This window comes from Rana temporaria, chromosome 5 (assembly GCF_905171775.1).
Source record: "Rana temporaria chromosome 5, aRanTem1.1, whole genome shotgun sequence".
NCBI lineage: Eukaryota > Metazoa > Chordata > Amphibia > Anura > Ranidae > Rana > Rana temporaria.
Window position 1 is genome coordinate 398,547,413 of NC_053493.1, and position 26,937 is coordinate 398,574,349.

The 26,937-nt window shown below is 43.8% G+C and overlaps 1 protein-coding gene across 2 annotated transcripts in view; it reads right to left on the reverse strand.

Annotated features, from left to right (window-relative positions):
• ADCY8 (adenylate cyclase 8) overlaps nucleotides 1-26,937 on the reverse strand; it is a 387,999-nt gene that overhangs the window by 54,084 nt on the left and 306,978 nt on the right. For both annotated transcript variants that reach the window (XM_040354976.1, XM_040354977.1), the window contains 2 exons: nucleotides 7,007-7,096; nucleotides 1,410-1,582 (listed from right to left, as the gene is read on the reverse strand). In XM_040354976.1, the coding sequence (XP_040210910.1) occupies nucleotides 1,410-1,582; nucleotides 7,007-7,096 (263 nt within the window). The remainder of the gene's footprint in view (nucleotides 1-1,409; nucleotides 1,583-7,006; nucleotides 7,097-26,937) is intronic.

The window sequence follows — 26,937 nt, forward strand, 5'->3', positions numbered from 1 at the left end:
ACAGTGCCGCCTCCGCCACTGGCATTGGACCAGTGTTCTGTCTATCACAGGAGCTGGTCCAATGCCGATGGTGGAGGCGGGACAGTGTGTGTCTGTGTGACTGCCGAGTAAAAGCTGAGTGAGAGAGCCGAACAGGGGATGACGGCTCTGTGATTTCATGCACTGTCCAGGCTGCATTAATGGTAAGGTTGCATTCAGGCTAAAAAGGGACATTGATAAGGCTGCATGATGAGATGGGCATTGATAAGGCTGCATGATGAGATGGGCATTGATAAGGCTGCATGAGGAGATGGGCATTGATAAGGCTGCATGTTGAGATGGGCATTGATAAGGCTGCATGATGAGATGGGCATTGATAAGGCTGCATGATGAGATGGGCATTGATAAGGCTGCATGATGAGATGGGCATTGATAAGGCTGCATGATGAGATGGGCATTGATAAGGCTGCATGATGAGATGGGCATTGATAAGGCTGCATGATTAAATGGGCATTGATAAGGCTGCATGATGAGATGGGCATTGATAAGGCTGCATGATGAGATGGGCATTGATAAGGCTGCATGATGGGATGGGCATTGATCATGCCACATTTATCAGGCTGCATTGGTGAGATGTGCTGCAGATGGGCAATGATCAGGCTGCAGATGCGCACTAAACAGGCTGCATTGATGAGCACTGCCCCTTATTTGAATTCAAATTTGTTTAGTTAAAAAAGTTTATTTTCCTGAAATTTCCCTCTTAAAATGTAGGTGCGTGTTATACGCCAGTGTGTGTTATACGCCGATAAATACGGGAGTTATCAAAATATTAATCAACAATACACTAAATCATATATATTACAATAAAGTGCAAGTGCCAAATAACATTAGCCAAATGCATATAGAGTGCATATAGAGTGTCCTTGTAAGTGATAATAGAAAAAAAAATATCCGATCACATGACCCCTGATGACATCAGAGCGTACTGACAAAACGCGTAGGATGCCTTGAGCGTGATACATCACTTTCACCCCTTGCAACGCAACTAGACTTCCTCCTCCTCAATGCTTGGGGCGTCATGCATTGCCATAGTGCAGGTGTGCCGGCCACTAACCCCACAACAAATTACGCAGTGCGTCATGGCTTTAGAATGCCATTGGTTGGTATGGCTGGCGGCCTGCCCATAACATGGCAACATCGCAACTCATGATGCTGATCCAGGGCAAACTGGGTCCCATTCTCCAGAAGGTCAGTTTTTGATATCAGTAGCTACAGATGCAGGTTCTAGCTATTAAAATTATCAGTAAGAGCGGCAAAGGGCACCGCATGCTTTGATTATCCAGTCGGAAAAAGGTAAGATTGGAATCACCAACATTGAACCAGTATTGAAAAATGCAACTTTATTAGCAAAACAACACAGTTACACTTACTTCCCATTGTGATGAGAGTTGTCATATCTCAGGAAGAGCGACGTGTAAATGGTTTCTGTCAGTAGGGAATATATTGCTATCATAATAAGCAGCACCGCCAGCTTCAAGACAGAGTTGAGCCGTAGAAAGACCGCACAGGTGACCATCGCAAGAACTCCAGTGAAGACAAAGTACTGATGGAAAGAAAAATGGTCATTGTCAGCTATATTGATAGAAAATAATACTAACTGCCACTCATCACCCTCCCTTTGCCAATCCTGGTACTCCTGTGTAGATTCCTCTGCACTTACAGGGCCAGATTCACAAAAGAGATACGACGGTGTATCTCCTGATACGCCGTCGTATCTCTGTGTTAGGGCCGTCCTAACTATGCGACTGATTCATAGAATCAGTTACGCATAGCTAGCCCTAAGATCCGACAGGTTTAATTGAATTACCCTGTCGGATCTTAAGGATGCAATTCTAGGCCAGCCGCTAGGTGGCGAGGCCATTGCGGTCGGCGTAGAATATGCAAATGAATAGTTACGGCGATTCCCGAACGTCCGCGCTGCCCGTCGATCTAACTTTACGTCGTTTCCGTCGAGTTACGCAGCGTAAAATGTCCTAAGCCATGTTAAGTATGGCCGTCGTTCCCGCGTCGAAATTTAAAAAACAACGCCGTTTGCGTAAGTCGTCCGTGAATGGCGCTGGACGCCATTTACGTTAACGTCAAAACAAATTACGTCCGAGCGACGTCATTTAGCACAATGCACATCGGGTAATTTACCCGACGGAGCATGCGCAGTACGTTCGGCGCGGGAACGCGCCTAATTTAAATGGTGCCCACCCCATTTGAATTGGGCGGGCTTGCGCCGAGCGCATTTACGATACACCGCCGCAAGTTTACAGGTAAGAGTTCTGAGAATCAGGCACTTACGCTGTAAACCTGCGGCAGTGTAACGTAAATCACATACGTTACGCTGCCCATGAGCAACGTAATTCTATGTGAATCTGGCCCACAGTGTATTGGACATGTGCAATTCATTTAGTTCCGAATGGAAATTCAGACAAATGTTGTTTTTCGGAAATTTGGAGGTATTACAATAGTACCGAATGTAAACAAATCCGAAATAACAAATAACAAAACGTTTTCAAATTCAAATAGTTTCCGAATTCGAAAAGTTTTTGAATTTAAATAGTTTTTGAATTTCAAAAGAGAATAAAATAGAATAGAAAATAAAGAGATATAATAGAAAAAATATATAATAGAAGAGAAAAGGATATAACAGAAATTAAAAGAATAGAATATAATAGAGTAAAAAAGAACAAAAAAAAGAATAGCAAGAATAGACTATAATAGAATAGAAAAGAATAGAATATAAAAAAATAGAAGAATATAACCATTTCCCAAAATTCAATTAGAATCAATTTGAATTTGAATAGATAATAATAAATTAAAATAGAATAGAAAGAACAAAATTATCTTCTGAAATTCAAATAGAATACATTTTATTTTAATAGAAATAATTTTAATAGAAATTAATAGAATAGAATAAACAAACAGAAAAAGAATATAATTAAAAAAGAATAGAATACAATAGAAAGAATATAACCATTTCCCCAAAATTCTAATAGAATCAATTTGAATTTGAATAGAATAGAAAATAATAAATTACAATAGGAAGATAGTTATATTTATACGATTCTATTGTTTTTTCCATACTATTCTGTTATTTTCTAATCTATTCTTTTCTATTCTATTCGAATTTCTATTCTATTGTTTTTTTGGAAATATATTGTTTTTTATTCCATTCTTTTCTATTTGAATTTCAGAAGATGATTATATTCTTTCTATTTTATTCAATTTTATTTTTATTCTATTTGTTTCTGTTCTATTCTTCTCCATTCTATTCTGTTCTTTTATTTTCTATTTTTTTTTGTTCTGTTTTACTCTATTATATTATATTTTTTTATCTATTCTATTTTTCTTTATATTCTATTCCACTATTTTCTATTCTATTTTATTCTCTTTGAAAACTATTCAAATTCAAAAATTATTCAAAATTGGTTTGAAAACTATTCGAATTGATTAGCATTTCGAAAATTCGAATCGATTTGAATACAAATAAACGAAACAAATTGCGAAAACAAATTAAATGAATTTAACTGCAAATAACGAATCGAAAGGAAATTAAACACATTTTTTAGTCCTGCACATAACGAGGAACTTCTTTAATTTGCTCCCTTTAGGTCTGTTAAATGAAGCAATGAAAGTGTTTTGTTATCTGTTTAATAAGTGCATACAAATACCTTACAAAAATGAGGCGAGAGATGGGGAGGGTTAGAACTCCTGCTGGTATTTTTTTGGCTTGACAAAGGGTCAATTCTTTTGTACCTCCATGTCCAAGCTAAATGTAAATTTTTTTACATGTATTTTTTTATACTATAATTGTAACAGACAATTACAGTATTGATGCCCAAGCCAAAATGTTGAAGTGTCATTATGAATTGTTAAAGGGTCACTAAAGGAAAACATTTTTTTTTGCTGAAATTACTGTTTACAGGTTATAGAGACATAAAAGTTAACTGATTCCTTTTAAAAATGATTAAAAATTGAATTTAATCTATCATATAATGTGCCTTTAGTTTCACTTTCGATTTTAAAGGTACATACATGAAGTTCCGGGTGAGAGGTGAGTTGGGAAGACTCACAGAACAAAAACAAACAAATCCAGGGCAGTGTTTTGTATTTAAAATGAATCTGATTGGTTCTGAGGAGTTTTAGACACACAGTAATGACAGCTTAGACCACCGTGAAAATCTCCCAGTACGATGGTTATAAGGAAACAGGCAACCAGGAAGTGTGGAGATCACAGCAGAATTACAGCTACTTCAAAGCAAAATGAACAATGAAGACATGAAACCAGGACTGCAGTAAGGTAAAGGAAGCTATTTAGCTAAAAAAAAAAATTCCTTTAGTGACCCTTTAAACTTCGCCATAACACTATGGAGGCAATTTATTTTTTCACGCAAGATTCATACAACTATTTTGGGCTGGACACATATTTTAAATTGTGTTTTAAATCTGCATGTAATCTTTTTATGTGTTCCCTTTTGTTCTGTTATACTGTATATAATATAGAGCAATGAAAATGCTTCATTATATCTGTTTAATAGGTGGATACAAATACCTACTGATCCTACCAGAAGTCCAGTGAGCCTCCAGTGAGCCTCTAACTTATGCCGCGTACAAACTCGCGTTTTTCGGCATGAAAAAAAATGTCGTTTTTAAAAACGTCATTTAAAATCATCGTGTGTGGGCTTCACATCGTTTTTCGGCTTCTGTTTTTTTAAATGTCGTTTTTCGTGTTGTAAAAAATGATCGTGTGTGGGCTAAAACGACGTTTTAAACCCGCACATGCCCAGAAGCGAGTTATGAGACGGGAGCGCTCGTTCTGGTAAAACTACCGTTCATAATGGAGTAAGCACATTCATCACGCTGTAACAGACAAAAAAGCGCGAATTGTCTTTTCAGCTAAAAGCAGCCCAAAGGCAAATAGAACTTCCCCTTCAACGTCACCGCGCTTTGTTCATCATTTTTCAAAAACGATAGTGTGTGGGCAACATGAAGTTGGAAAAACTTTGTTTTTTGGACATGCTAAAAAAAGGTTTGTTTTTTTCATGCCGAAAAACGACCGTGTGTACGCGGCATTAGGGATATGAGGCGAGGAATAGAGTGAGAAGGGTTAAAACCCCAGCTGGTATTTTACTGCTATCTGGTTTTTGGCTTATCATTTTGGCTTGACAGTCTTTTTTAACACTATATCTGCATCAGCCAATTACAGTATTGAAGCCTAGAAAGGAAAGACCCCCACTATGCCAACATCCAATGATTATTGGAAAAGATTGAGTGAGTGAAGACAACTCTATCAAAACAAAGCAGACTTTGTGGGCATGCCATGAGGTAATGATTTATAAAATATAAAGTCTTTATTACAAAATAATTAAAATAACATTCAAAAGACACCCTACTAACTGACAGGGTCAACATGTATCCAATAGCAGGGGCGTTGCTAGGTCTGCAACGCCCCTGCAGATCGCTGCTATGGGCTAGAGCCCATAGAAGTGATCATCAACTTTTTTGCAGGCCCATGGGGGGGGGGGGGGTTCGGGTGCGGATGTTAAGCAATGACTGGTGTTGGCTCTTCAATCATCAATGCCGCACTTCCAACATTGAAAAGGCCCGGCTGTGAGGGCGGAAGAAAGGTGATGCAGGGCAGGTGGAGAGAGATGATGCCCTCTTTGCTCATCCGCTCATTTGCTTCTCTCACCGGCCTGCCCGGCTCTCTCTCATGCAGCCCGCCTGCTCGCCGCACTCGCCTCCTGGCTGCAGAGAGGCCACGGGTTAAGCAGGGACCCCTGCGGTAAGACATTCAGGGCTATGGGCCCCAGATTCTGGGCTAAAGCCCCAATAGCCACGCCACTGCCCAATAGGATAGACATGCAAGCATGGATCTAAAATATATAGGTAAAATCCAAAATGGACACAAAAGCTGTATAGAAATCTCAATAGGTAGAATCCATAAACTTCTCCATGCCTTCTTGTCAACGCATTTCACAATTTCAATAGCTTCCTCAGGACAATACTGGGTAGGTGCTAATACATAATTTAAAATAATACAAAATAAAAAAAGAACAAAAGTATTCATAATATTATAATGTATATATCATATTAAATGATGTACATTAGCCTTGGAAAACACACAAGGACATACATGTTTGCTTGTATGTGTGTCCTTGTGTCCTCCCAAGACTAATGTACTGTACATTATTTAATATGATTTATACACTATAATACTATGAAAACTTATGTTCTATTTTTCTTTTGTATTATTTTTTATCTAACTGGACTGGGCTTGTGCTATGCAGCCAGTGCTTAGCAGAGCCCTTCATTAGCTAAAGTACACATTTCCATCACCTTCTTTATATCTGGAATGCCTGGAGCACCATAATAATATGTATTATGAACACCAAATAATGGTGCAAACAATAAAGCGTTTTCTAACACGAAAAGGTAGCCGCCTACATGTCTACGTAAAAAAAAAGGACTTGAAAACGTACCGCAAAAGCACTCCCTCTAAGTGGCTTTAAACAAGCTTATTTTCCAGCTAGCTGCCCATTCTGTCTTCTGCCCTGGTGCACCCTGCCACAATAACATGTTATTAGTTCAAACATTGTGTTGCTGTGCAGCAAACTCCGATAATTTGTGTCTCCCTTGTGTCGCCTGTTATTGTGCAGTCAGAATTTCATCTTGGATCCCTCTCGACACATTGTGACACCTTCATATTCATTTCTGCAGAAAATTACCGGCACACAAAGGGCCTGTGATGAGACAAAGGGGTGCCAATGATTTGTCAGCAATCTCTGAGGGCAGAGAGGAAAAAAAAAATACCTTTTTTCCGTAAAAAGTTCCAATTAACAAAATAGCTTTTTTTTTGTTGTTGTCACCTGTCTGGCTGCGGTTTGAAATTTTTACTGCCTTACGCGAGATGTATTGCGTGCCTATATATCTTGCAACAAGTGACCATTAGCCAAGAGAGTGACAAGATCGTAATTACCTCGGGATAAAAGCAGATGTCGGTGCCGGAGGCTGAGGAGTTGAATGTCAGGTTTTTTGAGGTAATTGATTTGTCGAAATCACACCACAGCTGTGATGAGAGAAAGAGGGGGACAAAAATGGAACGTTAATTGGAGAGAAATTGAAACATATCTATAGATAACAAATGTGTGTGAAGATATCTATAGATAACAAATAGAAAGTAACAAACAATGCAAATATAATGAACAGGGCTTTATAGAAGCCTGGCATATTGTTTAAGACATCCATTCTCAACCAAGGTCTCTCCAGAGGTTGCTAGGGGTTCCTTGAGCTGTAGATGATTGACCTCCTACCTAATGATGCCTGCCTAGGGGCTTGTGCCACTTTGCAGAACCAACAGCATGATACCAGTTATCTTTAGCTATCTGTAAGGGTGGCAGTCTGACCACTGACCATCAATGTAAGCAGCATTCTTTCCACTGACTACCAATGTAAGGGGCATTCTTCCCACTGATCACCAATGTAAGGAACATTCTTCTCACTGATCACCAATGTAAGGAGCATTCTTCTCACTGACTACCAATGTAAGGAGCATTCTTCCCACTGATCACCAATGTAAGGAGCATTCTTCTCACTGACTACCAATGTAAGGAGCATTCTTCCCACTGACCACCAATGTAAGGAGCATTCTTCCCACTGACCACCAATGTAAGGAGCATTCTTCTCACTGACTACCAATGTAAGGAGCATTCTTCCCACTGACCACCAATGTAAGGAGCATTCTTCCCACTGATCACCAATGTAAGGAGCATTCTTCCCACTGACCACCAATGTAAGGAGCATTCTTCCCACTGACCACCAATGTAAGGAGCATTCTTCCCAATGACCACTATTGTAAGGAGTGATGAATGTGGAAAAGGGGACATTTTTGACACGTGTCATGTCAATAGTCTCCTTCTTCCAGGCGTTTCGTTCCCAATATACAAGACTTAGGCTTTCTTCAATAACGTGAAGTTTATTCTTCAAGATAGACAAGCAAAACGACAATGCTTACATATTGGCAGCTGGTAACACATGGCAAGATGGTAATTCAGAAGGTTTCAGAAGGAGGAAATAGATGTTATGATGGTACGTCTTTCTGCTCGGCTTCCATAGTGAAAGCTTCCTGCTGGGTGGGCTTCCTACCCCCATCTCCCTGCAGGGTTGGGTGACCCGAGGTCCTAACTAGCTACTCAAACCACATGGATTCTTATACTGTTCTTAAAGCCGAGCTAAGCATAATTTACTTTTAGAATAGCTCCAAGAAAGGTGGTGATGCTCCTGTCACAAACGTAACACCCACTTGTGTATATTAAGTAACATATCTCCACCCATTGTCTTGACGTAGAACTTCAAGAAAAGATGTAACCTACAACAGATGACCTTTCTCTTTCCTCATCAACCTTCAAAATTACCATGTTTAAATATTGATTCTCAGAAACTTTTATCACATAAAATAGTAATAAATTCAAAATCTAACAAGGAGCATTCTTACCACTGACCACCAATGTAAGGATTATCCTTCCCACTGACTTTCAATGCAAGGAACATTCTTCCCGCTGACCACCATTGAAGAAGCATTCTTACTACTAACCACCAATGTAAGGAGCATTCTTCCCACTGATCACCAATGTAAGGGACATTCTTCCCACTGACTACCAATGTAAGGAGCGTTCTTCCCACTGATCACCAATGTAAGAGACATTCTTCCCACTGACTACCAATGTAAGGAGCGTTCTTCCCACTGATCACCAATGTAAGAGACATTCTTCCCACTGACTACCAATGTAAGGAGCTTTCCTCCAACTGATCACCAATGTAAGGCGCATTCTTCCTTCTGACTACCAATGTAAGGGGAAATCATCCCACTGACCACCAATGTAATAGACATTCTTCCCACTGACCAACACTGCAAGGGAAAATCTTACCATTGACTACCAATGTAAGGAACATTCTTCTCACTAATCACCAAAGTTTGCTTTTGGGCTTACTTCTGATTTAAAAGGCATTTAATACTACTTCAATACACAGTGATAATGTTATTATTACAAGCTGATCTCGTTAACACGTCTATATCTACAATGCCAGCCATATAGGAACATAGTACTTTGGCTCTTCAGGAGCAGGCGGAAAGTTCTTCAACCCTATGGATTTTTCATCATTCATTTCTATTCATTGTGTTTTTATTCGATTTAAAGAAAAGTACGTTTATGTCATTTAATATGAGACTTTTATGTAACCATAAAACCCGTTCCGGCCTGACCTTCTGTTGCCTGGCCTTTAAGGAATTCTTTAGCTTTCTTTATTCTTAAGCGGCAATCCATTTAAACTGATATTTTATTGCTGATATCCAAAAACGAAATTGCATTATCACTGAGGTAGGAATTTACAGGGCCAGCGGGTTTTATTGGGCCCTCTAACTATGCTGTATAAATGAAATATTGTCGCAGTCCTTTATGATTTTTTTTTCTTTTTTTTTTTTTACTGCTGTGCTAAGTACTTTTGCTTTTCAGATCAATATAGTTATTGGTGTATTCATCTGTGCCATCGTTCATTCCACTGCCTGAAGTGTGGGAGAGGCCAACAAGTATTTTAAAGGGATGCATTAAGGTGAAAAAAATAGGAAGGTTTACAACCCCTTTAAATACACTAACAAATTGAAAGCAAACTCCAGCTAATACTTTATAATCAATTACAGTAAACAGTTTTTCCATTTGGGATAAAGGTTTTTACATGAATACATAAAAGCTGATCATTGTAAGCCAACCTGCCAGAGTTAGGGCTAGTTTAGACTTCTTTCAAAACAATTCAAAGCTCCTGTTACTAGATAAAATGGGGAGCTTACAGTCCTGTTTACACCTTGCTTTTGCTCGGTGCTTCGGAGAGGCTTCGATTAGGCTTTGGTGGTGCTTCGATGGGGCTTTGTTGGGGCTGCAGTGGAGCTTCCAGTGAGCTTTGCCATAGACTTTTTTGGAGGCTTTGAAGCACCAATAAAGCTACATAGGTGTCAGGCAGGGGCGTTGCTAGGTGTCAAAAAGACCAGGGGCTTCAGCCCGAAGCAGGCACAAGGGGGGGGGGGTATGCGCGGGCTCAGTGGAGTGGCGAGTTTTTTTTGGGCTGAGCAGTGGGGTTGTGTGACCTACCTGACCTACATACACTGACCTAAATGTCAGTGTGTGCATATGTCAGTGTGTGTGTGCATATGTCAGTGTGTGTATGCATATGTCAGTGTGTATATATGTCAGTGTGTATATATGTATATATGTCAGTGTGTGTATATATGTCAGTGTGCGTATGTGTATATATGTCAGTGTGTGTGTATATGTCAGTGTGTGTGTGTATATGTCAGTGTGTTTATATGTCAGTATGTGTTTGTATATGTCAGTACACACACACTGACATACATACACACACTGACATGTACTCTAAGTCAGTGTGTGTAAGTCAGTGTGTGTATGTATGTCAGTTACACATTCCCTGAGATAAGCATGTAAAGGAAGCACTTAGGGACACTAGCATGTTGACTTTCAGGGTTGTTTCTGAATTCTGACATAGGCTGGTTTGTGGCAGGAAAAGAGCTGAATGTTGTCAGCTAAGTCATGAGTGGTGTAAGAGGTAGGTATTGCATTAGCAATTAAAAGGCTTAACTCAGGACTCGGAGATGCATTCGCCGACAGCCTTGGTTTGCTTTTTGCAGGGCTCCGCCACAGCCGTGTGGAGACTGAAGGCGATCGTGGCTGGGAAGCTTTGGACTTGGAGGTTCCATGCTGTGGAGGGCTGTGTGCAGAGCGCGAGGAGCCGCTATTAGAAGCTGACAAGCTGCCGCCGGCGCCATCTTGTGGATACGTCTGCTCCGAGGGGGGGAAGAATAATTATGGCAGGCAGCTTTTTGTTGTTAGAAGCTCAAGCCGCATGCCATGTCCGCGGGTTCCCGGACACTCTGTGCACTGCAGGCAGTCTGCTGAGCGGCTGCAAGGTGTAAACAGGACTGTAAGCTCCCCATTTTATATATCCCCGGGATGGTGGAGGAGCTGAACGATCAGGCCTCCATCTATCAGCGCGGTACCCACGCACCGGGTGGTTGTAATTCCCGCCTTCTGGCGCTCTGCAGCGCCTATGATGGACGTCACACGTCCCGCGGACCCGGCATTGGACCAGTGGGACGTCCATCACAGGCGTTGCGCTGGCTCCAGAAGGCGGGACCTGCTGCTATGGCACTCGGCCGTATTCGGCAGTGCTCGGGATCAGATCAGTCCCGGCGCTCGCCGTTCGCTCGGGGCTAATAATGGAGACCTGCAGCCATGAGACTCGGGGCTTTTTGGGGGCACATTCGGGGCTTCAGCCCACCTAGCCACCCCCTACAGACACCTCTGGTGTCAGGGTTGAGTTCACCTGCTGGTGGCACTGGGGTTCACTTTGCAGATGCTGCAGTTCCAGTGTCCACCAGCAGGTGTCTCCCAGAAGCCAGCAGGTTTTGATCAGCCACACCTGGCTCCAGCTGCCAGGTGGATATTTAAGGCTGCTCCTCCCTTTCCCCAGGGCGTCACGATTCTGGTCCCTTCCTTGCTGCCTTTGCCTGATCCAGTTTGTACCTCTCTGCCTCTCTTCTATTTGAGTACCCTGTTGAGATCCCACTTCCTTGCATTCCCTGTACCCTTGTCCTTTAAATAGTTTTGTATTTAGTTACTTTCTTTTGTTATTTGTCTTTGGGGGTTTGTTTATGTTCACGTTTACTGTGTTTGTTGTTTGCTGTGTTTCACTGTAAATAAATATCACTTTAATATATATATCCTTTGTTTGGTCTCAGTTCCCTTGTGTAGCTATACGTGTCACCTTTAGACGCTGATCCTGACAATAGGGTATCATTTTTGAAGCAAAGCCGAAGCAAAGCAAATCAAAAGCAAGTGTATACAGGACTGTAAGTTAACCATTTTATTTAGTGACATGAGCTTTGACCAGCGTTCAGAGAGCTTTAGACCCCTTTCACACTGGAGGCATTTTTCAGGCACTTTAGCGCTAAAAATAGCGCCTGCAAAGCGCCTGAAAAAAGCCTCAGCTGCAATCCCAGTGTGAAAGCCAGAGTGAACAGGGCCTCAAAAAAAGCTTCTTTGCAGCGTTTTAGGAGCTGTGAATAAATAAAGACCTGGATGAGCAAGTTTGGGGTGGAGGAACTTAACTGGCCTGAGCAGAGTCCTGACCCCAACCTGATAGAACACCTTTTGGGATGTCTTAAAGCGGAGACTGTGATCACGCCTTCTCACCCAACATCAGTGCCTGATCTCACAAATGCTCTTCTGGAAGACACACTCCTAATCCTTGTGGACAGCCTTCCCAGAAGAGTTGAAGCTGTTATAGCTGCAAAGGGGGGGCCAACTCCATATTGAACCCTACAGACTAAGACTGGGATGCAATTAAAGATCATGTGTGTGTAAAGGCAGGTGTCCCAATACTTTTGGTAATATAGGGCCAGATTCAAAAAGGGGATACGACGGCGTATCTCCTGATACGCCGTCGTATCTCTGTTTCTATCTATGCGACTGATTCATAGAATCAGTTGCGCATAGATATCCATAAGATCCGACAGGTGTAATTGTTTTACACTGTCGGATCTTAGGATGCAATACCGCGGCCGCCGCTGGGTGGAGTTTGCGTCGTAAACCAGCGTCGGGTATGCAAATTAGCAGTTACGGCGGATCCCCGATGGATTTTCGCGTTCGCTACGTCGTCCATAGTCAAGTTTCCCGTCACAATTTTAGTCGTTATTTTACCTGCCCTAACTTTAGTCAGCAATCGTATTGCTGTCTAAAGTATGGCCGTCGTTCCCACGTCGAAATTTAAAATTTAACGTAGTTTGCGTAACACGTCCGGGAATACGGAAGTACGCTATGCGCGTTACCGTTCGAAAAAATGACGTCACGGCGCGCAAAGCACGGCGGGAGTTAGGAAACGGAGCATGCGCAGTAGGTCCGGCGCGGGAGCGCGCCTAATTTAAATGGCACACGCCCATTTGAATTGGCCCGCCTTGCGCCGGAGGCCGCCGGCGTAGTTTTCATCGCAAGTGCTTTGTGAATCAGGCACTTGCGATGAAAACTTGCGGCGGTGTAACGTATCTACGATACGTTACGCCGCCGCAGTTCTATGTGAATCTGGCCCCTAAAATTTAACGTCGTTTGCGTAACACATCCGGGAATACGGAAGCACGCTACGCGCGTCGCCGTTCGAGAAAAAGACGTCACAGCGCGCAAAGCACGACGGGAATTGCGAAACGGAGCATGCGCAGTAGGTCCAGCGTGGGAGCCCGCCTAATTTAAGTGGCACACGCCCATTTGAATTGGCCCGCCTTGCGCCGGAGGCCGCGGGCGTAGTTTTCATCGCAAGTGCTTTGCGAATCAGGCACTTGCGATGAAAACTTGCGGCGGTGTAACGTATCTACGATACGTTACGCCGCCGCGATTCTACGTGAATCTGGCCCATAGTGTATGTTAGCTATTTAGAAATCTTATTTAATGAAGCAAAAAAAAAGAACAGTAACCCAGCAATTTGCACCTCTGGAAGTCCTGAAAGTATTGCTAGTAAATAGATTGGTTCCTTTTGTCTGCGCAGTAACCCCTGTGATTAAGCCACTGTGCCCAGCAGTCTATAACCTTATCCCAAAGCAATATACATGGATTTATTTTCTTGGAAAGAACTCGAGTAAAATCAAATTTAGAAAAGCACTTGGAATGTAACCTAATATTACCCCCTAATATCTGTCAAGTCAGAGGCTCATTCAATTTACAATGTGATGCAGCAATGTTTTAAAGTAGTAATAATGTACATGATGAAAGAAGAGTAGCAGGAATGGGAAACCGGATTATAAAGAAGAGGGCAAAGGATGAATGATTTAGACACGTGTCTTGAATAGGGATGAGCTTCGTATTCGAGTCAAACTCATGTTCGACTCGAACATCGTATGTTCGATCGTTCGCCGAAATCCGAACAAAACGGGTCGTTCGCGCCAAATTCGAGTTACGTTTCACAGACCATAATTCACTGCGGCATCGCTGGCTGATGATTGGCCAAGCATGCACTATGACCCGCATACTTGGCCAATCACAGCGTGCAAAAAACAGAGAGCCATAATTGGCCAAAGCCAGGGTGGCTTTGGCCAATTAGGGCTCAGGGGGTTTAGTACACGCCCCACACTATAAAAGGCCGCCTGCAGGTCGGCCTTGTGTAGTGTGCTGCGGTGGTTATAAGAGAGAACAGAGAGAGAGAGAGAGAGAGTGTCATTTTTTGCAGGTAGATAGAGCAGGCAGGCTAGTCAGTTAATGTTACAGTGTGTAGAGGATATATATACATCCCAGGTGTTGTACATATATTTATACACTGTATAGTTTAGCTAGATCAGTTCTTCCAACAAATTTACTGGCAGGCAGGTGATTGTGCTAGCTGCAGTATTCTCACGTGGTGTATTGCCTGTCCTCTGTAGTTTGCACCTAAAGCTACTTGGTGTGTACTGGCCGTGTGCTCTGTAGTTTGCACCTAAAGATTCAGGAGCAGTGGGCCAGATTCTCAAAAAAGATACGCCGGCGTATCGCCTGATACGCCGTCGTATCTCTGAGTCCACCCGTCGTATCTATGCGCCTGATTCATAGAATCAGTTACGCATAGATAACCATTAGATCCGACAGGCGTAAGGCTCTCACGCTGTCGGATCTTAAATGGATTTTTTTTTTCGCCGCTAGGTGTCGCCGACGTCGTTTTCCCGAACGAGTATGCAAATTAGCAAAATACGCGAATTCCCGAACGTACGCCCGACCGACGCAGTGAAGTTACGACGTTTACGTAAGATTTGCGACGCGTAAAGTTGCCCCTGGGTATATGAGGCGCAGTCAATGTTAAGTATGGCCGTCGTTCCCGCGTCGAAATTTGAAAATTTACGTTGTTTGCGTAAGTCGTCCGTGAATGGGGCTGTACGCCATTTGCATTAACGTCGAAACCAATGACGTCATTTAGCGCAATGCACGTCGGAAAATTTTAGGGACGGCGCATGCGCAGTACGTTCGGCACGGGAACGCGCCTAATTTAAATGATCCACGCGCCCTAGCCGGATCATTTGAATTAGGCGGGCTTGCACCGGAGGATTTACGTTACGCCGCCGCAACTTTACAGGCAAGTGCTTTGTGAATCAAGCACTTGCCCGCAAAACTTGCGGCGGCGTAACGTAAATGAGATACGTTACGCCGCCGCAAAGATGCGGCGATCTACCAGAATCTGGCCCAGTGATTTTAATGATGCTTAATTAAAAAAAAAAAAAAAATGAAAAATTCCTTTAAATATTCTACCTGCTGGGTGTCTATAGTATGCCTGTGTAAACGTCTTTGAGAACCCGGGTCTTGCCCGAGGGAACATGTATCAATGGAAAACAAGTTCTAAAAAACGGTCTTTTTTTCAGGAGTTTTAAAACTTTTTTTCCATCGATACATGTTCCCTGGGGCAAGACCCGGGTTCTCAAAGATGTTTTCACAGGCATACTATAGACACCCAGCAGGTACGATATTTAAAGGAATTTCTAATTTTTTAATTTTTTTTATTTAACCACTTGACACCCGCACGCCGTCATATGACGTCCAAAACGGGGACCTGTTATCCCGGGTGGACGTCATATGATGTCCTGGGCTTTGCGGGGGGATATCTCAATGATGCCTGCACCCGGAGGCATCATTGAGATATCATTTTTTAGCGGCGGCGATCCTGCGCACCGTAAGAACGATCATAGCGGCGATTCCGCCGCTAGATCGTTCTTACAGGTGGCGGGAGGGGACATCCCCCCCTCCCGCCGCCATCCGGTGCTTCTCCGGGCTCTCCCGTCCCACCGGGGGCCCGGAGAGATGATCGCCGTCCGCCGGATGTTTGCCATAGAGATGACTGGTGACCAGATGGTCACCAGTCATCTCTACGACCGTCGGAGGCCCGGGCGCGATGTGATGACGTCACGCCCCGGGTCACCGTAAGTAAACAAACCGCAATTGCGGCTAGTTTGAATGAGATCTGTGAATTTTTTTTCACGATCTCATTCTTTCCAGCCTGGAGGAGAGATGTGGGGTCTTATTGACCCAGCATCTCTCCTTAAAGAGGACCTGTCACACACATTCCTATTACAAGGGATGTTTACATTCCTTGTAATAGGAATAAAAGCGATTGAAAAAAAAAAAAGTGTAAAAAAAAGTGTAAAAAATAAAGAAATAAGTAAAATAAAAAATAATAATAAAAAAATTAAAATGCCCCTGTCCCCGGTAGCTCGCGCTCAGAAGCGTACGCACACATAAGCCCCGCCCACGTATGTAAACGTCGTTCAAACCACACATGTGAGGTGTCGCCGCGTGCGTTAGAGCGTGTGCAACAATTCAAGCACTAGACCTCCTCTGTAACTCTAAACTGGCAACTTGTAAACATTTTAAAGTGTCGCCTATGGAGATTTTTAAGTAACGAAGTTTGGCGCCATTCCATGAGTGTACGCAATTTTAAAGCGTGACATGTTAGGTATCTAGTTACTCGGCGTAACATCATCTTTCATATTTTACCAAAAAATTGGGCGAACGTTACTGTTTTGTTATTTTTTAATTTATGAAACCATTTTTTTTACAAAAAAAAGCCGTTTGAAAAATTATTGCGCAAATACGGTGCAAGATAAAAAGTTGCAATTACCGCCATTTTATTCCCTAGGGTGTCTGCTAAAAAACATATATAATGTTTGGGGGTTCTGAGTAATTTTCTAGCAAAAGAATGATGATTTGTACATGTAGGAAAGAAGTGCCAGAATAGGCCCGGGAAGGAGGTGGGTTTTAAAGCCCGGTATTGAAGTGGTTAAGCATCATTAAAATCACTGCTCCTGAAAAAACAACCATTTTTAAACCTTTTTTCCCATTGATACATGTTCCCTGGGGCAAGACCCGGGTTCTCAAAGACGTTTTACAACAATAACTTGCATATTAGGCTTTAAAATGAGCACTTTTGAATTCGAAAGTTCGAGTCCCATAGACGTCAATGGGGTTCTAAATGTTCGCGCGAACGCTCGGTTCGTTCGAAGGTTCTGGTGCGAACCGAACGGGGGGCTGTTCGGCTCATCCCTAGTCTTGAATATTGACTGTGGGCCTTACAGAGGAATACATACTACTTCTATACCGTATGTCTGATTATCAGAAGGGCCAGAAAACTTTGGGTGTAGAGATAATGGCTGCAGCAGTCACAGACTTGTCTGGGTCCCTGTATCTGGTGAGCCTCTACTTCCTTCCATTCTGGCACTTATTTTTAAAGGGTCAGTCCACCTAAGGGAGCCAGCCGAGCCCTGCTGTTCGTGTCAATGGACGCAGCAGCAGAACTCAGCAGCGCGCCCGCACGTGTGCCTCAATGGAAAGTGGCTCTTTCTTGGGGGCACTCAAGAAGAGGAGGAGCCAGGAGCGCTGCGGAGTGGGGGGGGGGACCCCAGAAAAGGAGGATCGAGGCCGCTCTGTGAAAAACCCTTACACAATTTTGTTATAACAAATCATTTTTGGATATGCGTGCTGGGGAACGGCTGGGGGGTGGTGGTAGAAGGGGGCATAATATTATTTTTTTCTCTCTTTTTCGCCATCTTTTTCCTTCTCTTCCTTTTTCTTTCTCTGTCCTTTTGAATCTCTGTTGGAGGATAACCAGGGCTTTTCCTGGTTAAGGAAAATGTAACAAGGGTAGAAATTGCGGACTTATATTAGATTATCAAGGAAGTGTGAATAGATGATGAGCTAGCTTAAAGCGGGGGTTCACCCTATATAAAAAAAAAAAAAATTTTTTTCCTCTAGCATTAAATTCGGCATAGTAGCGCGAGCTACAGTATGCCTGTCTGTATTTTTTTATCCCCGTACTCACTGTGCAATTGTATATTGAAGAATCCGGGGAATGGGCGTGCCTATGGAGAGGGAGGATGATTGACGGCCGGCCCTGGCACGTCACGCTTTTCCGGAAATAGCCGAAGTAGGCTTGGCTCTTCACGGCGCCTGCGCATAGCCTGTGCGCAGGCGCCGTGAAGAGCCGAGACCTACTCCGGCTGTCTTCGGGGAGCGTGACGTGCCAGAGCCGGCCGTCAATCATCCTCCCTCTCCATAGGCACGCCCATTCCCCGCGGGAGTCGGAATCTTCAATATACAATTGCACAGTGAGTACGGGGATACAAAAATACAGACAGGCATACTGTAGCTCGCGCTACTATGCCAAATGTAATGCTAGACTGTTGTTAAGGAGGGTGAACCACCGCTTTAAAGATAATATAACCTCTCTAGATGTGGAATATAAATTGGCGCTTATTAAGAAGTTGGTAGTTGTAAAATAGAGGATGTATTAATGTATTCACATGTAATACTGTATTGCTATTTTTGTGAAAAAATAAAGAATTTACTGGTAAGTAAAACATTTTTTTTTTTCAATTTTTTTTTTTTTAGCATTTTTATGTATTTTTTTTTTAGGTTGGACCTCCACGTTAAAGATGGCCCTGTCCATAGGGGCGGAGCCAACGGCCGACATGTGAGCAGCGCTGGTCCGGAGCTCCGTGCAGGGCAGACGAATCCTGACTAAATCCTGGGAGACAGAGCAGCCAAACACCGCAGGCAGAGACATCCCCCGACTCCGGATCCCGTGCTGCCCATGTAGGGATGGTCAAATACGGCCGTGCACCGATGGCAACTCCGGAACAGCGCCCGGTCCACTTTGCCTGGAAGTCTCAAGATGGCGGCCGCCATGAGGCAGTGGGACAGGGCCCCAGCGCGGAAAGGCCTCCGGAGGTCGAATGGCCCTCACTGACAGACACCCAGGTGAGCCAGCTACCTCCCAGAACTAAGGGGCCGAAGCGGAGCACAAAGCAGGCCGAATCACAACCACAGGAGGGGGGAGATGAGGCTTCTGAAGCAGGCGGAGGGGAGCCCTCCCTGAAGCAGATTATGGAGGCCATATACACGTGCCAGACTACCCTCACTGACCACATTGATGGTATCAGGACTGAATTGTCGTTCCTTAAACATGATGTGCAAACCATCAGGGAGAGAGCTGGGGAAGCTGAGCAGAGAATTAGTGACCTGGAAGATGTGGTGCGCCCTTTGGAGAATAAACTGCAGAACATTCACTGTGAGGTGGGGGCTCATACAGATAAGTTATGGGACATGGAAGACCGCCAGAGGAGGAATAATATACGTCTGGTAGGCTTCCCTGAGAAGGCAGAGGGCAAACAGCCTGAGGACTTCCTTGAGCTCTGGCTAAAAGACACCCTGGCTGACACTACTTTTTCCCGTCTGTTTGCTATAGAGAGGGCACATCGCATTCCATCTAAACCCCCCCCACCAGGTGCCCATCCGCGTCCTATGATTGCACGTATCCTACACTTTAGAGATCGTGAAAATATTCTGAGGGCAGCTCGCACTGTAGGAGATCTCCAATTTAATGGGAACAGGATCTCTATTTATCCTGATTTTTCTGCAGCTACCCAGAAACAGAGAGCCAGTTTCCTGCATGTTAAAAAGAGACTGAGAGATATGCATATGGCTTACAGTATGATGTACCCTGCGAAGCTCAGAGTGGTCGACGAGGGCAAAGTGTTCTTCTTCAATTCCCCTATAGAGGCTTCAAGATGGCTGGACACTAGGGGAAAACCCAGTCCAAGAAATGACCACTAACTATATAACATAGGCTGGGCTCTTACTCTGGGCCGTTTGTTTCTGCCTGCGCTCTGTTTGATGCTGGGACGGGTGTGGTCAATCCCACTGTGACTATTTGGCTCTGACACCTCGGTTTTCCTGAACCGAGCCCTGCCCGGATTCACCAGCACATTTTCTTTATTGCTTTTTTGTGTGGATTGGGGGTATTTTTTCCTCCCCCCCTTTTTTTCCATTTTTTGCTGGGGTTTTTTTTTTTTCCCTATGGAACTGACTTACTGAGTCCGTGTCAACGGCTCTGTTAACATAGACTCCCTGGAGGGAGTAGGTGGTTGGGGGGTGAGACTGATATAATCCCCTGACAATTTGTTTGCTGAAGTTATGGGATACAGGCACTCGGCAGGTTGGGGCTGTGTGCAGGGTGGGGGGAGGGGTTCTATTTTTCTCTGTGAACTTGGGTCGTGTGTCGTTGTCTCTCTCTTATTAAATCTCCACAGGTTGCTATGGTGGACCGCATCGGAGGGGTCCGGAGAAACCCTGGGTATGCACCTGCGATTCGTTACTTTACAGGATGTCGGGTAAGATAAATGTGTTGTCCTGGAATGTCCGGGGTATGAATTCAAGGATTAAGCGTTCCCTTGTCTTTGACTTCATAAAGAGGTATAAACCACATATTATCATGCTGCAGGAGACACATCTCCAAGGTTCTAAGGTATTGGCGTTGAAAAAGGCTAATGTGATGAGGGTAATACATGCTGAGTACTCTACGTACTCTAGAGGAGTGGCCATTCTAGTCACTAAAAAGGCGGCGGCACATATTTTACAGGTTAAAAGCGACCCAAAGGGGAGGTATGCTGTTCTTGTCTGTCAAATGTTCGGGACCTGCCTGACGCTAGTGTGTGTATATGTCCCTCCCCCTTTTTCCTTCCAGGTACTTGAAGAAATCCTTACAGCTGCAATACAGGTGGCCCAGGGTCCACTACTACTGTTGGGAGATTTTAATGCGGTGTCGGATGGGTCACTCGATAGACATGGGAGTGTGACTGGTCCACGTCATGCTCTTTCCGCCTGGTTGGACAGCTACGCCCTCACTGATGTGTGGCGGTGTCGCAACCCTGGGGTCAGAGAATACTCATGTCACTCGGGGACACATAGGACACTATCCAGAATTGATATGGTGCTGTCCTCTGTGGATGCATTGCCTCTGGTTTCAGGGGTTAGATACCTCCCCAGAGCTCTCTCAGATCACTCTCCTATGGAGGTCACGCTGACTTTAGGTGTACCTGCTGGGAGACGACTGTGGCGTATGAAAACGCAGTGGTTGGAGGAGGAATATGTGAAGATTAAATGTAAGACGGCTATTGATCTGTATTGGAGGGAGAATAGCTCCGGCACCTCGGTACCGATTCAGTGGGACGCCTTTAAGGCAACTTTGAGGGGGGTGTTTGCCAAGGAAACTAGGGACTTTGCAAAGGCCTTAAATTTAGATGTGAAGCAGGCTGAACAGGCTACTGTAACTGCAGAACGACAGTATATTCAGACCCCATCCCCGGATACCTATAGCTCATGGCAGGACTTAACAAGACAATATAAAATACTACTGACGGATCAGACTATGAAACTGCAACTGAAACAGGCTAGGTCCATTTTTGAGTTTGGGGACAAAAGCGGCCGTCTGCTGGCATTTTTGGCAAAACCCCTATATGCCCCTACATCGATATTGCAGATTAAACGCCCGACTGGGGAATTAGTGAGCGACTCTCAAGATATACTGTCCACGTTCCGAGACTTTTATAATACATTATACCAGTCCCAATCTAGCTCTACAGTTCAAGACGTCTCTTCCTATCTAGATGAAATGACTCTCCCATCCCTGACGCAGGGTGAAAGGGCTGCTCTTGACCAACCCATAACATCAGAAGAGGTGGCTGGGGCCATTGCTTCTTTTAAACCGGGAAAGTCGCCAGGTTTAGATGGCCTCCCGGCCGAATGGTATCAGTTGCATAAAGAGAGCTTAATCCCACGCCTCCAAACGGTGTTCAGTGACGCAGAAAAGGAGGGCATATTACCAGAGTCGATGCGGGAAGCACTGATTGTGGTAATTCCGAAACCGGGTAAGGACCCACTGGAGTGCGAGTCTTACCGGCCGATTTCTCTGATCAACACCGACGTTAAGGTGTTGGCAAAGATCTTGGCGGGTAGACTGCAGTCGGTAATACTGAAACTAATCCATTCAGACCAAACCGGCTTTATACCGGGGAGGTGCACTCAGATGAATCTGAGGAGGTTATATGTTAATTTGCAAGTGTCCCATGCTAACTCTGGTCGGAGGGTGGTGGCATCACTAGACACAAAAAAGGCATTCGACTCTGTGGAGTGGACCTACCTTTTTCCCCTACTACTAAAACTGGGCCTGGGACCGAGGTTTGTGAGCTGGGTCAGGTTGCTCTATGCGGAGCCAAAGGCTAGTGTCAGGGTCAATGGCCTCGTTTCGGACTCGTTTCCGATCAGGCGGGGAACTAGGCAGGGTTGCCCCCTGTCACCACTTTTATTCGCACTAGCCATAGAACCCCTGGCGACTAGGCTCAGGGATCGGGCTGGCATTGCAGGGCTGCTGGTCGGGGACCTGGAGGAACGTGTATCACTATACGCGGACGATATGCTCCTTTATTTGGGCGATCCTGAGGAATCCCTGACAACCGCGTTTTCCTTGATCCGAGAGTTCGGTGACTTCTCTGGATTCCGGATCAATTGGTCTAAGTCGGCGCTCTTTCCTCTGGATCCACAACCAGATCTAGCTCTCCCTGCTCAGTTCCCCCTACAGGTGACAGACCGCTTTAAGTACTTAGGAATAACCGTAGAATTGCCTATAGAGAAATTTTCAAAGACAAACTTATGGCCAGTCATACGAGACTTCGAGGACAGGGTGAAAAAATGGAAGGACCTCCCGCTTACAATGCTGGGGAGGGCCAACCTGTTTAAAATGATCTTTCTCCCAAAATTCCTGTACATTCTTTCTAACGCCCCCGTAGGCATCCCCAGGAAGACCTTTAGATACATCGACTCCCTGCTGACCTCCTTTTTGTGGGGTGGCGGGGCAGTTCGGGTGGCGCTGGTTGTGCTGCAGTTGCCGGTGGGAAGAGGAGGTCTGGCGATCCCTGACCTCCGCCTATACTACCTGGCGTCGCAGCTAGTTCATGCCCACTGGCGTATGTTCCCCCAGCTGAACAATGCCGCTGTAGCGGTGGAGGCGGCTGTGGCAACCTCATATGAGACACTGCTGAACTTTTTTCACAGAGGGGAGGTCCCGACAACAGATGGAATGGTAATCCTTAGATCAGCCAAAGCGGTGCTTGAGATATGTAGGAGACACACTTTGGACACCCCCCTGCACTTGTCCCCTAATGCTCCGCTGTGGTTTAACCCCAGATTAACGGACATCTTTCTACTGGAAGATGGACATAGGTGGGCCAAATTTGGCCTGGTTTACTTACATCAACTGTTTGACAGAGGGGAGTTGAAAACGTTCACGCACTTGAAAAGGGAATTGGGGGTACCCGAAACTTGGAGATTTCAGTACACAAGACTGAGACATGCAGCTCAGGCGCAGCTTGGCTCTGGGGTAGTGGTGTTAGAAAACACTAAGTTAGAATCATTATTGTTGAATCCTGAACATACCAAGTTAGTCTCTACCTACTATAATATGCTCATGAGTAAGATACGACCGAGAGAGGAAAAGACGAGACTTAAGTGGACTATGATAATACCAGAACTGACGGAACCACAGTGGGAGGAGGTCCTAGTGTCATATCTCCCTACTGTGATCTCGGCAAGAGACAAGCTGATTCAGCTGCGATACCTGCATCAAATGTATTACACACCACACAGATTATATAGAATGGGCAGAAGAGAGAACCCTGTTTGTCATAAGTGCTTGGTGGCAGAGGGCACCTTTATGCATATGGTGTGGGACTGTAATAGGATTCGACCGTTTTGGTCGCAGGTTACGCAATTTATTGCAGATACTTTTGATCTCCCGAACATATGCAGCCCACTTCTGTGTCTCTTAGGTATTATAGAGGATGATATCATGAGTAACAATAGGCGAATCTTCCTGAGATTGCTCTTCTACTATGCCAGGAAGCTCATTGTCCTGAACTGGATAAAGAGGGATTTCCTCACTATATCTGCCTGGAAGGGGTTAATCAATGCTAATATTACAATGTACAAAATGACCTATGAAGCGAGGGGAAGCAAGAAAAAATTTCATAATGTGTGGGGTAGTTGGGTAGACTCCAGGGACACTAACTCTGGAGAGGTGTAAGGAATTATGTTTTCTTGTTCTCTATATGCAATGTATGAGACGTATTGTGCAGCTCTGGTGCGGGCGGATCTGGGGAGATGGGGAGGCAACGACACACGACACTCGGGAGAGAGGGTTTTCTTTTTTTTTCTCTATATGTTTGTTTATATGCCCTAGTTTTGTGGTTTATTATTTTACTTTCTGATGGGCATGGTGCTCTGAACTTAAGATATATGATATAATCTAGCTACACTGTTCCTTCTGATCAGGAGCCCGAAGTTTGAATAATTAGTTCTCGGTTTACAATATAAAAGGCTATATGCACTTTAGAAGAACCCATGTTAGGGTTACTTCCTACTACTGTTAAGGACATGGAAATGTATGACGGGGGAAACCCCATTCCTTTAATCTTTTTTCCTCCATATTTTTTACTTTTGACTGTCCTACATAAGTACTTGTCATTTGTATGCAATGCTATTTCCTGTAACTGTGTATATGGCTAACAATAAAAACCTTTTAAAAAAAAAAAAGATGGCCCTGTCCGCAGCAGTTAGCATGAAATGCTTATTTATAATACAAATATTGTATAAAAACAGGAACTGTTATAATTTTCCTTTAAAGGGATATTGGAAGAACAGTATTTTCTTCACACAGCAAAGGCTTACATCCATTGCTGGAGAATGGTAATGCCAAAGCCTGCAAGGGATGCCAATTTCGGGGTACACAGTCCCATGCCAGCCCTGGAACTAGCACTGATTATGAAAGATGGGCAATCAAAGCTTTTAGTGCTGGATGGGAGCCTCAGCTGTGACAACTGTAGCAGCCAACCTTACAGTGTTAGTCTTTAGAGCAATAGAGGGGCTGCCTTTGCTGACCTACTTTAGAAGAAGAAGAAGTTCCCCTAACTGTTATGATGATCTACTGTCAGTTTTATTTTTTTGAATACAATTTATTTCATTACATTGTTTCTTCAGGGGATTTGGAGTTTCTACATGCTCTTTCAGATCTTTTTTTTAGGCTTTTTTAGCCAATGGAAAGTTAGTTACTAGCATAGGCGTGTGCACAGTGTGTGCCGGGTGTGCCTGAGCACACCCTAATCACCCCATGCAGTGCTGATTCCCTCTGCTTCCTGGCACACCCTGTCTCCTCCCTGCAGTGTTGCCAGCTTCCCTTCTCTCCTGTCCCACAAGCTGCTGCGGGGGAATGTTTCAGGATGGAGAGCGGGGGGAAGGGGCTGGTAAATATTTAATTTACCCCTTCCTTTTCTGGATGAACACAGTAATTGCTCCTGTGTTCATTCATTTGGCAATAAGTTCAGTCTTAACTGAAGCATAGTAAACTATGTTTGTTTGAGAGATATCAGGGGTCTGTTTAGACCTTTGATATTTCACCAAATTCCTAAAAGGGGCTCCTAAAAAAAAAAAGGAAATACAAATATATAAAAAAGTAAAATAAAAAAATTACAAAAAGAAAATAAAAAAAAAGAATAAAATAAAAAAAAATGTAAAAAATAATTACAAAAAGAAAATAGTAAAAAACAATAAAATAAAAAACTTCTGATACCATCCACTGCCCTACTGGCACCAATCTCTGCTCTACTCACACCTTCCACTGCTCTGCTGAAATACACGCATGTGCGTTTGTGCTTTGGGGTGCAAACCCTAATGCAATAGGCTGGGCACACCAATGGTTACTAGGTGAAAGAAAAACATGAAATAAGGGGTTAAAAATGCATATTTTCATGCACTCTCATTGGACTCCATGCACACTGTTCTTTTAGATGCTTTTCCTCCTTAAAGGGGAAAAGCAGCCACAAAAAGGCAGGAAAAGCGGCATTATACATTTGCGCATATTGTACACATTCAATGCTTTCTTTCTGGGCAGAATATTTATTCTGGCCATTAGAATGAATTAACATGCAAGCGCGCATAAACACTATGGGGGTTATTTGCGAAGGCAAATCCACTTTGCACTAAAAGTGCAAAGTGCCCTTGAAAGTGCAGTCGCTGTAAATCTGAGGGGGACATTCAAGGAAAATAAAAACAGCATTTTAGCTTGCACATGATTGGATGATAAAATCAGCAGAGCTTCCCCCTCGTTTCAGATCTTCCCCTCAGATTTACAGTGACTGCACTTCTAAGTGTACTTTCAAAGCAATTTCAAGTGAACTTTGCACTTGTAGTTTGCACTTTGCACTTGTAGATTTGCACAAAGTGGATTTGCCTTTAGTAAATAACCCTCATTGTGTTAAAGGTGTTGTAAAGGTTTGTGTTTTTTCACCTTAACCCCCCTGGCGGTATTCCCGAGTCAGACTCGGGGTAAGATTTTTATACCAAAAGCGGTAACCCCAAGTCAGACTCGGGCTTGCCTCGCTGCAGCAGAAGACAAAGTTACTTACCTTGTCCCTGGATCCAGCGATGCCACCGTGCTGTCTGAGCGAGCGGGACCTCGCTCGATTCACTCAGCGTCCTCCTGTGCCGCCGATCTCTGTTCTCTGCGACGTTACGACGCACGGGAGTGGAGAACGGCGCCAAATTCAAAAACGTAAACAAACACATTACATACAGTATACTGTAATCTTATAGATTACAGTACTGTATGTAAAAAATACACACACCCCCTTTGTCCCTAGTGGTCTGCCCAGTGCCCTACATGTACTTGTATATAATAAAAACTGTTCTTTCTGCCTGGAAACTGTAGATTGTCCAAAAGTGTCCCTTTATGTCAAAAGTGATTTTAGAGCAGCTAGAAAACAGCGATAATAAATAATAATCACTTGCAGAATTGTGTGATAGCGATTTGTGGGGCAATTAGTCGAAAAAAAATTAAAATAATGACAGCGACAATTCTGCAACTGAGCAAATTTCAGTGATTTTGATTTGATTACATTATTGAATAATTTTTATTAGAATTATATTATTATTTGTTATAATTATTTATAATTATTTA